This window comes from Neltuma alba, unplaced genomic scaffold (genome assembly GCF_004799145.2).
Source record: "Neltuma alba isolate B1F8T4 unplaced genomic scaffold, ASM479914v2 tig00003721_pilon, whole genome shotgun sequence".
Lineage (NCBI taxonomy): Eukaryota > Viridiplantae > Streptophyta > Magnoliopsida > Fabales > Fabaceae > Neltuma > Neltuma alba.
In genome coordinates, this window is record NW_021633402.1 from 1 (window position 1) to 14109 (window position 14109).

The following is a 14109-nucleotide window of genomic DNA, read 5'->3' on the forward strand; positions in this document are numbered from 1 at the left end:
TTAATATTGGCTTAAAGTATTAACAGCTGCTTCGTCTCATCACCTGCGTCTTCAGGTTCGTCAATACCTTCAGCGATGTTACTGTGGGTAATGAGAGAATTACCACCTGCTGAAGCTTCTAGCACAATGGAAGAATCGAGTACATTAGCTTTTGTCGGTGATAACCCAGTTGTAGTTCATAATCCTCAGCGCTGGACTACTGCAACAAGCATGCAGAATCAGGTCCCTATATCCCTTTATCTTTCTCTAAGCTAATCCATTTATGAAGTAAACAATTACTGATGTAAATAAACTTATCTGCCATCCTTTTGGCTTAAGTAGTTAAATAAAACAAATAATCAAATAAAGTACTAGCAAAAGATTAAATTTATCAAATATAAGGTCCTTTTTGTCTATGATTCTTAATTTAAAGATAATTGGCATTGCTTTAATTTTCACCCTCCATTAGTTTGTCTTGGCTCTTGTGGGTTCATTTTTTCTTAAGCATGGAAATGTGACAGTCTGAAAATTCTGGCACAAAAGAACTGTGCAAGACTTGCAAGGAAACTATGATTTTGCATTTGCGGATCTAATTTTCTCAGGCTTTCACTTTTCAATTTTACACTTTGGACTTTGCCTAATGTCTCTCTATCATGTTGCAAAATTCATTTGATATGGCAACTGTCATGCCCTATTCCTGAAAATACCCTTTTCTGTGTGGCCTGTTCAATTAAGTTTCAAATTAGGAACCATGGGCATTTGACATGGTTTCATTTCATCTATATTGTATCTAATGGAGAATATCGCCTTTGAAACAAATATAGGAGAGTAGGGGGCCTCTTTTGTTTTGCATGCATGAAAAGGCCTAGTGAAGGCAAATATCAAGTGAAAATCAGATTTTCCTCTCAACTTGTATCCCATGATTAAATTCTAGAAAATTGTTTTTGCTGATGTGGACAGTAGTCTTCTTTTACCCTCCTATGTGGGAGTTGGCTCCATTGGGTTGATTTAACCTTTTCTGTGCACACGTTTTCTTCTCATCTTTGCTTTTTTTGACATCATTTGGCTTTCAAATAACTGAAAAACCTTTTAGTCACTTGAGCTTTGTCATTGATGCAGCCATTGAGAGTGAGTCCAATATAATCACGTTTTGGCCACTGGGCATTTGCGAGTGTATCTTCATTCTGCCCAAGTTCGGAGGGCTTGTTGGAATTGCTTCAGAATATGTAAATCCTAACCAGAGTAGAGACAAAATGATGCAAGTAGTTGTATGCTTTCTTAAAATTTCTTTTTCCCACAGTATTGGCACTCTAAATGTAAATAGCAGAAAATTAATTTATAAAACTTATTCCTCGTTGAACAAATTTCGGGATGTCTGGGATTTTTGTGCTATTAATGGTTGTGATTTTGTTCAAGTTTATAACTTTTTTGGTCGTATGTAGGCATAATTGTGTGGCAAAAAATAAGCTTGTTCATCTTGCTTTGGTCCAAACTGTATCATTTAAAGGATTAATTCTAGCCAATTGTGTCTTATGATTGCTCTCTTCTGTATAATCAGATTGGAAAATTCATTTTTCAACCCCTATACTCATATGTTGTGCTAACCAGCCTATTCCTAAGTATCTTGGGTCAAATTTTGTTGGCATATGGCATTGAAACAAGTAATGTTAGTAGCATGATATCTGGATTTAGGGGTGTTTAAAGTTGAATAGAACTCAATAAATCAAATCGAACCCAGAAAAAAATTGAACAAAACTAATTTTAAGTGAAGCTTGATTTGGTTTTCAGTTTGAGTAAATTTGTGAATTATAATAAGTGAACCCAAAACATTTATCAAGGTCGGCCGTGCTGCTCTGAATATTTCTCTTTTTCATCCTTCTTTCAAGAGTGGCCTGACACGAGTGAGTCTGAGACTCGAGTTATTTTTCTTTCTTTCTTTCTTAACAAGGACTGAGGTATTCTAGTGACACTTGACAAAAAAGAATATTTAATCTATATCTTCTATATCGGAAAATTTAATTTCTCCAGACTACAAGGAACCAAGTATTTTTGTATGGAAACAAATTATTACTCTTCCGATCTGAAATATAAAATCCATTTTGTAGTGTAAATTATATTATAAAATAGGTCTTATATTTAGGACAGGAGCAGTATTTTAATGCTTAGTAGGTGTGACAAAAACAAAATTGCTCACTCTAATATTAAAATAAGAGCTAGCTAGGGGTTATTTTGATAGAAAATATAAAAATTCAATTTATTTTGTCTTTAAAATTATTTCAAATAATTGCAAGAGGTTTTTATCAATAAATAGTTTCAGTGCAAATGATTAAAGAAAATATCTTAACAAAATTAAACATATTTTTTTAAAATAAATAACTAACTTAATAATTTTTAATATCTGTAAATTAGTTATTTAGCTCCTATATGCATTTAGGACTAGATGGGGTATAAATTTTTTATTTGTATCTTAAATTAAGAGAAGTTTTAATCTTGCTATTCACCTCCGGGGCAAAATTAGAAGGGAGAAGATCGAAGAAAATGAGCAACATTGAAAATAAGAATTCAAGCTTCTAAGGGGGGGGAAAAACAAAGGTGAGGGCAATTTCATTGCACAGTTATCGGATGGTGCTCCACTAGGACTATTTGAAACATTGAGGGGACCATTAGGCACAATGCATGCATGACAATGATCTCCACTTTGCCTTAAACCAATTTTTTCCTCTTTCTGTCGTCAATTTTCAAAATGGATATCAGTTTCATTCTGTCAAAATTCTTGGCACATAAACGGCAAAGTCAAATGTTCATATGCGGATGGGTGTATAACAGTATAATTTCACTCGCAGTTCCCTAGTCAAGTTCAGGCGTGTTATTGTAAAGATGGATAGTTCATTTCTTACAAGTTACTTCCTCTGATTCTTAATATAAAACTTTGTTTGATTTTTATTTTGATTCTAAATATAAGACCCTAATCCATTTTATCTTTCATATTTGTATATTTTTTCTCAAGGTAGTTCTTCTAATAATTGTAGTTCTAGTTAATACACTCGATTAGTAAGGATATTTTAAGAAATGCAACACATATTTATTACAAATAACTAACTTAATTTATTTTCTTAATCTGCTCAAATTAGTCAACTAGTTTTTATATTTAGGACCAGAGATAGTATTGCAATTCAAAGAGACCCAGTTATGACCTCATCAGCTTGAGTATGAACAATTGGACACTTTATATCTGCAAAAAATTGGCTCTCTTTAAAAACTGAGTAGGGTCTGGGTACTTAGAAGCAGCTGTTACAGATGGATGACGGTGGAAATAATTTAAGTCATGATTTTCATGGAAACAGGCCCGTTTCCATTAAAATTGTCAGTGTAATAGTTTCAGCTTAAACCCAAGCACACCGATAAATTCCAATAAGGAAGTTCATGAGTGCAAATGTTACATGCATTTGCTTGACCATGATGATATCAAACGCATATATAAGCATGCGGGTGGATTATCAGGGCACCAATATGTTGATCTTCAAACTGACCGACCGAAAAATGAAATTGTGTAAGAAAAGATTTGAGATACTCCACAAAAAGTACCAAATGTATCTAAGAGAACTTTTCTGTAAAAGCTACCTCATGAGGATCAAGAGCTCGAGATAATATAAATCTCATAATAAAAATCCCATACTCATGTGAGATTCAAGTTCCACGCATTGTAATTGGGTACAAAGGCAGGGCCATTAATTAGGCATAAAGAGAACAAGTGTAAATGAGAAGAGACCCGTTTAATGATTACTCTCACACAGTAAACACCATTGATAATAACAATCATGCCATAATTTTAGGGAGGGGGGAAGAACCACAGTCATTCCTCATTCTCAATACAAAACAGAAGCAAAACAGAAGAGTCAATGCCAAACAGCAACAAAGAGTACAATAATGAATGTACTTTCTTGTCTTACATGACCTGAACATGTGAAATTCCAGCTGTCATTTTATTACTTTCCAAGATTTTCTTCCCACGAGCAGAAACAAGAAAGGAGGGAGACCGGAAGGAGTGCTATTCATAGAAGGTGGCCAATACATTTCGATTATTTCCACAGGAACACAATTGAAGTGTCCAACTTTCATTTTCAGAGTGCAACTCCAAGCTTCTCAGACTCCACCTTGAGAGACTTGAGGTATCTCACAGCTTCATCTAAAACAGTGACAGAATCCATTTGGTCACCACCTCCAGGCACGATCCCTCTCAGTACCCTAATCATTCTCTTCATTTCCCAGTGCTTAATTTCAGGGTTGCTGCAGTGACCATGGATCGTAGAAGACTTTCGAACAGATGACGATGACCTCTTCTTTGATTTTGAGCCATAACTGGAGCAAGTGTCACAGATACTTTCATAATTTTCGTTAGTCCTCGCAGTGCTGACTTCTTCCTCATCATGGTCTTCTAGTTCCTCCCCTTCCAAGCTCAACAATGCGTCAATGTCCTTAGAGTCCTCTTCAAAAGATGATAATTCTCCTTCAACAGGATTAGCTTTGTTCTTGTCAGAGTCTCGATTACAGGGAGCATGAACATTCACGGCAGGACCACTAAATTTGTTGGCCATCGCGGGATGGAACATAATTCTGCTTTGGTTATCAGTCTGATCGAAGATAATGAAATTCTTTGGGCAAACCTCAGAGGGTTGCAGTTCAACTCTTTCAAAGGGTGTTACCTGCCTGGCACCAGAAGGTAAAACTGCATCAAGGGCCGAAACAAGAGGAGCATGCAAACAAGTGTCAACTGCTTCAGGTGCCAAAGGGAGTACAAACTTCTCGGGGTAAAAATATTTGTGATTCTGCATGGTAAAGTTCGGTTCCCAATCAGTAAACCCCCGGCAAGTAATTCAGGCTTGTCTTTCGCAACTGGCAATTGTTCTATCTCAAAGCCGGACCGAAGCTGCTAAAGGAATGGAAAGAAAGAAAGTAGGTACTAAGCTGAGTGCATTTTCAAAAGGGATGGCCGCTTCCTCCGATCAGCACTTATCTCTTCTGCAGCCTTCTAATAAATGATGCCAATACAAGGAAAATACTGCCTAAACCAACGACAACTGATTCTAGACTACGTAACAGGTTTTAGCAACTGACGGAAATACTCAGCCTGCAAAAGAAAAGGGCATATAACATCAATATGCAACAATAAAAGGGATTGGAAAAATAAAAAAATTGGTCAAATTGTTGCAGAGACATCAAGTAAAACCAGTGGGGTTTATCTTAGACAGTGAGAATTGAATCTTAGTATTCAAATTAACAGCGGCTCAATTTGCACAACCAGACTAAACTTAAACCTTGACATGAAGTTATATGTTTCAGAACCTTATCCAAACATCACATGTTACTTTCCAAACCCATTATAGCAGAGAGATATACAAGCTCGCTCAGCCCGTTAAAGTTTAAAAAATATGAAATACAGATACTCTTTTCCTCACAATATCGAACGCTGGTAGCTAAAAATATTTCCCAGTAAAAATTCTGATATACAAAAGGTCATCTGCGACACAAACTTTGCAAAATCCATCCCCCCTTCGAAGCCCAATAAAAGGAAGTTGATGAATTATTCACCTGGCAAACTTGCGTTAGTTGGTAGTGTGCGATGAACCCAACATTCATTTTAATCTGCCCAGCTTCTGTCACAGCTCTGTTTCTCCTTATTGTTACTGCAACATACATCCTCAATCCTCCCCCACAATTTTAATAAAGAAAAAACGCTCAGAAAAAGCTCCTTCGCAATGCAATGAAGACCTTGCCTACAGCAGAAAGAAACCACATAAGAATTCAGAGGTGATGAGAAAGCAATATGCAACACAGGAAGAAGACATAAGGCTCCATATAATGGTCAGACTGTACGAAACAAGTCCCCGTCATTTCATGGATTATTTGATAACAGACCAAAGGATCCATAGAATGCTCCCGTCAAATCTCAAGAAGTTTTGTGATTTCAAATTTCAAACAATAGGCACAAGAATATAGTTCTGCATATCCAATGCCGTAAAATCCACCCTGTTTAAATTTACATTTTGAACATATGATTGGAGCTGAATCAAACGATAACCAAAACTTGTGATACAAATAACTACAGCAGCAAAGAAGTGGGAGCAGTATCCCCTGACCTGAATTAATTAAATTACAGAATCACATGAAAGAACACCGCCAAGCGAACACAGTTATTGTAATCCACAAATAAGGATGTCCACGGCATCTTGAGGCCCAATCCAGAATATCAGAATAAAAATCAATCCACTCTCCTGAAAGTAAAGACTTGATCAAAATACAAAAGCCACTACCATGTAGAACAAATAAATGAAATGTACTTCACTCCCAAATTCAACTTCTAGAAAATGCAGAAAAAAAAAAATTTTTGGAAGAAGTACAATAATCATCCCAGTTTAGAATCAGCAGGCATTATAAGTCAGAAAAGCAAAGCCCTCCACAACAAGTTAAATGCAATCTTGGACACGATAATCGTGATTTGAAATTCAAACCCCTTAGTGTAAACAATATTCTCATCAAGAATGGAGTCAAGTCCCAATATTTTCCTTAAAATTTTGACCCGAGACCGTATCAGTGAACATATTTCAGATTAAAAACCCTAGTCACAACTAAATGCAGCGACTTTCCCTAACAGAAGATTAAATGCTCCAAAGAACCAATTATGGAGAAAATAACTTCGAAACAAGCATAGATCTTCAAAGCTAGTAAACTCCCAGCATGCGCCAATAACATAAACAATTGCTTTCAATGATTTCATAAATTCGAACGAATTCTAATGAGAAGCCGGCTAACAAACTGAGTCACAAAGGCACGAGCTTTATGATGATGAGGTAGATCAGGCACAAACCCAGATTAAGGAAGATCAGATACACAAATTCCACTAGATTTTTACTGAAAGAAGAAGCACTAGAGAGAGAGAGGAAAGAAACACAGCGAGAAAGAGAGAGAAGTTCAGGTCGATGAATATAACTTTTTTCATGGTGGTTATAGGGATGTGTGCCAGATTACGAAGAAAGAGAGAGGGGTCAAACCAGGACGATGTTAGCCGTTGGATGGGATAAGTGCACGCCTCTGGAAATGCTCTTCCGTGTATTGCGGATGTGATGGTGACCGTTGGATTAGAGCACGCGTGATTAAGGAGTGGGGCCCACGGGGTTTGACGAACGGGTACCGAGAAAAATAGACCCTTGCGAACTTAGCTTAATTATTGACCTCACTCAATTCTAAACCCAACTTGATGCTTCCTCCTGCAGAGTCCGTTTGAATTAATGAATTAAAAGAAGTAATTCATTTTTAATCTAATTTTTTTAAAAAAATATAAATTTATAAAATATAACAATTTTAAATTATCATAGATTTAATAAATAAAATATTTTGAAATTAAAAATTACAGTAATGTAAAAAATTTTAAACTAAATAATATTATGTAATCAATTGGATGATACACTCCATAGAATTTAAGTATAAAATAAAAATAATATTAAAAATAAAAAATATTTTAAAAATTGTTAAAAATTATTTTTACTTAAGAGATTATTAAAAATAAAAAATTAAAAACTAATTGGGATGCACAAAAAATATACCGAAATAAGCATAAGAATAACATAAATATAAGAATAAAAATGTATTTCAATTTCGAAAATGTACTTTTGTATAAGTTATAAGTAATTTTAAATGCTTTTACAATTATACTTAAAAAAGTATATTTTGACCTATAAGTCAGATTGGCCAAAAATTTTGGCAAAAGCTTCCAAATTTGCAACCAACACACAGATAGATATACACACATATAAATATAAGGTTAAGGTGCGCCTAGCACCCCGAACTATTTACCCAGGTGCGTCCAGTGGCCTAAAGTAATTTTGGGTGCATCCAGTGTCCTAAAGTCATTAAAATGGTGCGTCCATATCCCAGGCTAACAGAAATGTTATGTTTAACTGTTACTTTCCTGACTCAACTTAAAGTTGACCCCAGATATTCTACATGATAGACACATGTGCACCCGATATGTATTATTCTTACTCAAAAGTCAATTTATTTAGAAGAAGAGGAAGGAAATAAATTCAATTTTGAGTAAGAATAATACATATCAAATGCCCATATGTCTACTATTTAGAATATCTGGGGTCAACTTTAAGCTGAGTTAGGAAAGTAACAGTTAAACATAACATTTCTGTTAGCCTGGAATATGGACGCACCATTTTAATTAGTTTAGGATACTAGATGCACCCAAAATTACTTTAGGCCACTGGACGCACTTGGGTAAATAGTTCAAGGTGCTGGGCGCACCTTAACCCTATAAATATAAGTTGCTTTTTTTTTGGGATAAGGACAAAAAAAAAGCTGAAATTTTGTAAATATCAAATAATGAATGTCAACAAAAATTTGTTATCATTTTGTAAATTCAGACTTATCAATACCAAATGAAATTGTGTTACCAAATCTGATTTAAAATTTGTAATTTCTAACTTCTTTTTCTGTCTTTTTTTTTTTTTGTTTTCCCAAGCCGCCTTACCAAACAGGCTGAGATTCCATCCACACTTATTGAAATAATTAGATTGAGTTCGCGTCATACTTTAATAAGCTTTGAGCAATTATTTTAAACTAATTATAAATCGTTGTAAGTTATAATACTCTTTCAGTCTCGTTGGCCAAAAAAAAAAAATCTTTCAATCTCTTTCTTTCTTGCTTTCTTTTCTTTATAACAATCTTTCAATCTCTTTCTTTATGTTCTTATTTATAAGAGAACTTTGGAAGTACTATAATTTTGTTATTATGCTTGAGAAACAATTAATATCCGTCTATTTGGGCAAAAAAAAAAAAATCTTTACCTAAAATTATAACTTAGCTATGCACTCATTAAAAAGGAGGAATATTATCCACAAAAAAAAAGGTTTTATATATGGCGCATTTAAAATTTATAACTGAATTTTTTTTGCCATTGTAACTGGATTTACTTACTTGAGCACGTAAGAATTCATTTGGAGAGAAGATATAAATTTCCTATTAATATTTTAATTTTAATTGTTGTTAATTGTGATTTGTAACGGTCCTGTTTCTACGGAGATTGACTTCCCTTGTTTAAACCTTTGGGTCATTGAGTATAATTAATACGTTTGGATTCACAATGCAAGTACTTTGACTTCGGGGGTACACATGGGGCGTGCCTAATTTTATGGTTTTAGCAAATACAGAAAGGGTTTTTAAAAGTCAATTTTAGTCTCGTCTAAAACTTTTTTTTAATAAACAAAAGTTTAGATAAAATGGGTCCCAAAAACTCACCAAGACCAGGACATAGTCTTGTCTCTAACTAAGCACTATTCAAAAATCAAAATTACTCTCAGCTTAAGCATTATCAAAGTTTCATTAGCGGCATGGCCATCTGTCATGCTTAAATGAGATTCTAAATTTGTGTATGTGTGTTTAATTGTATTAAATAAAAAAAGTATTATTCAAGTTAAATAAGGAATAAATCTCCTAATAATTTTTTTTTATTTTAGACGCAAACATCTAATTTTACTCAAGCGTGTCTTTATGCTTGACTCTATCACTATTAACATAAATTTTAGTTAAATTTAGAACCCATAAACTGCCATTAGTTAAATTTACAACACATACAGTATTTTTTTTTTTTTAAAAAAAACATAGCTATCTGATTAGATTAGATTGAAGTACAATCAAAGCTCATATACAAGATTATTTTCCTTTCATATCAAATACAAGTTTATGACGTGATATTTCATCTCGTTACGATCTCATTTTCCTATCACTTCAAGCTTCATTTTACTACTCTATCTAATACAATATTGAAGAAGTATATTATATTTCAAAAAATAAACTGTAAATGTTGTAGAATATCTTTCTTTTGTGAAACACAATCAATTAGACAGGGATACTAATTAATAGAGACTCAATCCAAATTATTCCAATATACTACCTCCGGTTTTTACAAACAAACTAGTTTGACTTTTAATTTGATTCTAAATATAATATTCAAATTCACTTTGTTTCTTATGTTTATTTGTTTTTTCTAAGATAGTAATTGTAATAGTTGCTTATGTCAAATATTTTTAGTTAACATACATGATTGGTAAAGATATTTTAAGAAAGAAAACACATATTCATTACAAATAATTTAACTAATTTTCTTAATCTACTCGAATTAATCAAACCAAAGGTAATAGATCTAAACAATAAGTAAGCAGAATTGTACTCCGTAAGTGTCAAGTGACCTCTTTGCAAGAATTTGCACAAGATTGAATGTCTCTGAAATATGTTGGGGTTTTCATATATAGTTTCTTGACTATTTGTGTCAGCTCACATTAGTTAGTTATAAATTTTTTAATTATATTTCGCACATGGAATTATAAAATGAAGGAAAAACCAAATTCCGAATGCCAATTTAAAGTACAGATTAAAAGACTATATTTGTCTACATATATTGTGTTTTTTCTTTGGCCAAAATATCTATTGCATTTTGATTCTCTTAAAAATATACATAAAAAAATCTTTTAAAACTATAATAGATCCAAAGTAAGAGAAGCAAAAAACGAAGCTTGAAAGCAACTTTATGTCTCAGAAAATTAATAGCATAATGCTCTCTTGCCTTTTCTTTGACAAATGGATGAGCCGATCAAACCAACAAAATATATGAAAAGCTTATTTAAGCTTAATGGCTCATATAACGCCAGTTTATAATGATCGAGTGGAGAATAATGTCCCATTTATCATAAAAAGAGAACGTCCCATTCAAAACATATTCAATTCAGATATATTCCCAGTAGAATCTCTCATAAACTGATTTTGCCAACTCTGTCTTAATATAATATGACAGTTAGTTATGAAATTTAACATATATTAGCTACAAATAACTAACATCAATATGCAACAATAAAAGGGATTGAAAAAAGAAAAAGTGGTCAAATTGTTGCAGAGACATCAAGTAAAACCAGTGGGGTTTATCTTAGACAGTGAGAATTGAATTTTAGTATTCAAACTAACAGCGGCTCAATTTGCACAACCAGAATAAACTTAAACCTTGACATGAAGTTATATGTTTCAGAACCTTATCCAAACATCAAATGTTACTTTCTAAACCCATTATGGCACAGAGATATCCAAGCTCGCTCAGCCTGTTAAAGTTTAAAAAATATGAAAGACAGATACTCTCTTCCTCACAATATCGAATGCTGGTAGCTAAAAATATTTCCTAGTGCAAATTCTGATATCTACGACACCAACTTTGCAAAATCTAACCCCCCCTTCGAAGCCCAATAACAGGAAGTGGATGAACTATTCACCTGGCAAACTTGCGTTAGTTGGCAGTGTGCGATGAACCCAACATTCATTTTAATCTGCCCAACTTCTGTCACAGCTCCGTTTCTCCTTATTGTTACTGCAACATACATCCTCAATCCTCCCCCACAATTTTAATAAAGAAAAAACGCTCAGAAAAAGCTCCTTCGCAATGCAATGAAGACCTTGCCTACAGCAGAAGGAAACCACATAAGAATTCAGAGGTGATGAGAAAGCAATATGCAACACAGGAAGAAGACATAAGGCTCCATATAATGGTCAGACTGTACGAAACAAGTCCCCGTCATTTCATGGATTATGTGACAACATGCCAAAGGATCCATAGAATGTTCCCGTCAAATCTCAAGCAGTTTTGTGATTTCAAGTTTCAAACAATAGGCACAAGAATATAGTTCTGCATATTCAATGCCGTAAAGTCCACCCTGTTTAAATTTACATTTTGAACATATGATTGGAGCTAAATCAAACGATAACCAAAACTTGCAATTAAAAATAACTACAGCAGCAAATAAGTGGGAGCAATATCCCTGACCTGAATTAATTAAATTACAGAATCACATGAAAGAACACCGCCAAGGGAACGCAGTTATTGTAATCCACAAATAAGGATGTCCACGGCATCTTGAGGCCCAATCCAGAATATCAGAACAAAAATCAATCCACTCTCCTGAAAGTAAAGACTTGATCAAAATACAAAAACCACTACCATGTAGAACAAATAAATGAAATGTACTTCACTCCCAAATTCAACTTCTAGAAAATACACTAAAAAAGATTTTTCTTCTGAAGAAGTGCAATAATCATCCCAGTTTAGAATCAGCAGGCATTATAAGTCAGAAAAGCAAAGCCCTCCCCAACAAGTTAAATGCAATCTTGGACACGATAATCGTGACTTGAAATTCAAACCCGTTAATGTAAACAATATTCTCATCAAGAATGGAGACAAGTCCCAATATTTTCCGTAAAATTTTGACCCGAGACCGTATCAGTTAACAAATTTCAGATTAAAAACCCTAGTCACCACTAAATGCAGCAACTTTCCCTAACAGAAGATTAAGTGCTCCGAAGAACCAATTATGGAGAAAATAACTTCGAAACAAGCATAGATCTTCAAAGCCAGTAAAGTCCCAGCATGCGCCAATAACATAAACAATTGCTTTAAATGATTTCATAAATTCGAACGAATTCTAATGAGAAACTGGGTAACAAACTGAGTCACAAAGACACGAGCTTTCTGATGATGAGGAAGATCAGGCACAAAGCCAGGTTGAGGAAGATCGGATACACAAATTCCGCTAGATTTTTACTGAAAGACGAAGCTCTAGAGAGAGAAAGGAAAGAAACACAGTGAGACAGAGAGAAAACTTCAGGTCGATGAATATAACTTTTCTCATGGTGGTTATAGGGAGGTGTGCCAGATTAAGACAGAAAGAAAGAGGAGTCAAACCAGGACGCTGTTAGCCGTTGGATGGGATAAGGGCACGCCTCAGGAAATGCTCTTCCGCGTATTGCGGATGTGATGATGACCGTTGGATTAGAGCACGCGTGATTAAGGAGTGGGGCCCACGGGGTTTTACGATCGGGTGCCGATAAAAATAGACCCTTGCGAGCTTAGGTTAATTATTGGTCTAATTCAATTCCAAACTCTATGCCTCCTAACTATAGATTCCATCCACACTATTTTTTTTTTTTTGAGTTCATGTCACACTTTAATAAATTTCAAACAATTATTTTAAGCTAATCATAAATGATATTCCTCTGGATCTAAATATAAGACTTTTTTATAGCATAATTTGTACTAAAAAAATCTTATATTTAAAACAGAAAGAATAGTAAGTTTTGAGTTTTAATACTCTTTCAGTCTTTTTCGTTATGTTTTTATTTACAAGAGAACTTTGGAAGTATAATTTTGTTTCTGCAAGTAAGAAACAATTAAACTTGGTCTAAGTGGTGATGTTTCTAGGGAGATGGACTTCCCTTCTTTATTTGTTTGGCTCACTCACAATACAATACTTTGCTGCTCCAACAAAAAAAAAACAATACAATATTTTGACTTTGTGGCGCGCATGGGGCATGCTCAATTTTATGTAATACAGAAAAAATTTTAAAAGTCAATTTTAGTTTTTTTATATTCCTTTTTTTGCCAACTAGTTTTTTTTCCCACATAACTACAGCTTAGTATTTAATATTACTTATCTAAAGCTAATCATTATCAAAGTTAAAATTAGGAATAAATCTTCCACTATAATTTTTTTATTGTCGAGTTCAAACATTTAATTTTAATTAAGTGTGTCTTTATGCTTGATTGTGTTTTTTGGCCAATGCTTTATGCTCGACTCTTTCACTATTAGTTTGAATTTTAGTTAAATTTAGAATCCATGAAGCTATAGATTATGTCATCCTTTTTTCAATATATGTTTGTTCGATTATGTCATTTTTTATTATTGTCAAGTCCCTTTAGAAATAGATATTTTAAAGATTTTTTTAAACATTTATATGTACTCACACTTAACACTTGGTACTTAAGTAGTCAAATTCTCTTCTATTAAGACCAACATCTTAATTTTATATCCAATTTAGCGCGGGTTGATTTTAAGTCTGTGAAACAGACGTTCGAAAAACTAAACTAAAATTTGCTAAGTCGCTTTGATGTGCATTATAGAAAGGGCTTCTCATAGGTATTTTCTGTTTTACAAATTAAATCTGAAAATACAAATATCACTTAAGGCAAAATTCCGTTTTGATCTTACATTATGGGTGGGCCATATAATAATTTATGTTATTTTTTTAAAATTT

General features: G+C 33.7%; 1 protein-coding gene and 1 long non-coding RNA gene across 5 annotated transcripts; one reads left to right on the forward strand and one right to left on the reverse strand.

Annotated features, from left to right (window-relative positions):
- The first annotated feature begins 51 nt into the window (after positions 1–51).
- Positions 52–1402, forward strand: LOC114742350 (uncharacterized). Its single transcript, XR_003739861.1, has 2 exons — positions 52–222; positions 1099–1402. It is a non-coding gene; the product is annotated as an uncharacterized LOC114742350 (long non-coding RNA).
- A 1894-nt stretch (positions 1403–3296) lies between these two features.
- LOC114742349 (transcription factor bHLH144-like) lies at positions 3297–6969 on the reverse strand. 4 transcript variants are annotated; one of them, XM_028930622.1, is made up of 5 exons: positions 6845–6969; positions 6117–6251; positions 5569–5753; positions 4085–5107; positions 3297–3596 (listed from the first exon to the last, which is right to left on the reverse strand). In XM_028930622.1, the coding sequence occupies exon 4, from the start codon at positions 4809–4811 to the stop codon at positions 4101–4103; it is 711 nt and encodes a 236-aa protein (XP_028786455.1). In that variant the 5' UTR covers positions 4812–5107; positions 5569–5753; positions 6117–6251; positions 6845–6969; the 3' UTR covers positions 3297–3596; positions 4085–4100. The 4 variants fall into 4 exon arrangements, with proteins under 4 accessions (XP_028786455.1, XP_028786454.1, XP_028786453.1 ...); XM_028930621.1 differs by having other exon boundaries at positions 3297–3593; positions 4082–5107; XM_028930620.1 differs by lacking the exon at positions 3297–3596 and having other exon boundaries at positions 3734–5107.
- Positions 6970–14109: the final 7140 nt, after the last annotated feature.

Coding starts and splice junctions, on each gene's coding strand:
- LOC114742349 (XM_028930622.1), bottom strand. CDS start 4,811: ATGCAGAATCACAAATATTTTTACCCCGAGAAGTTTGTACTCCCTTTG.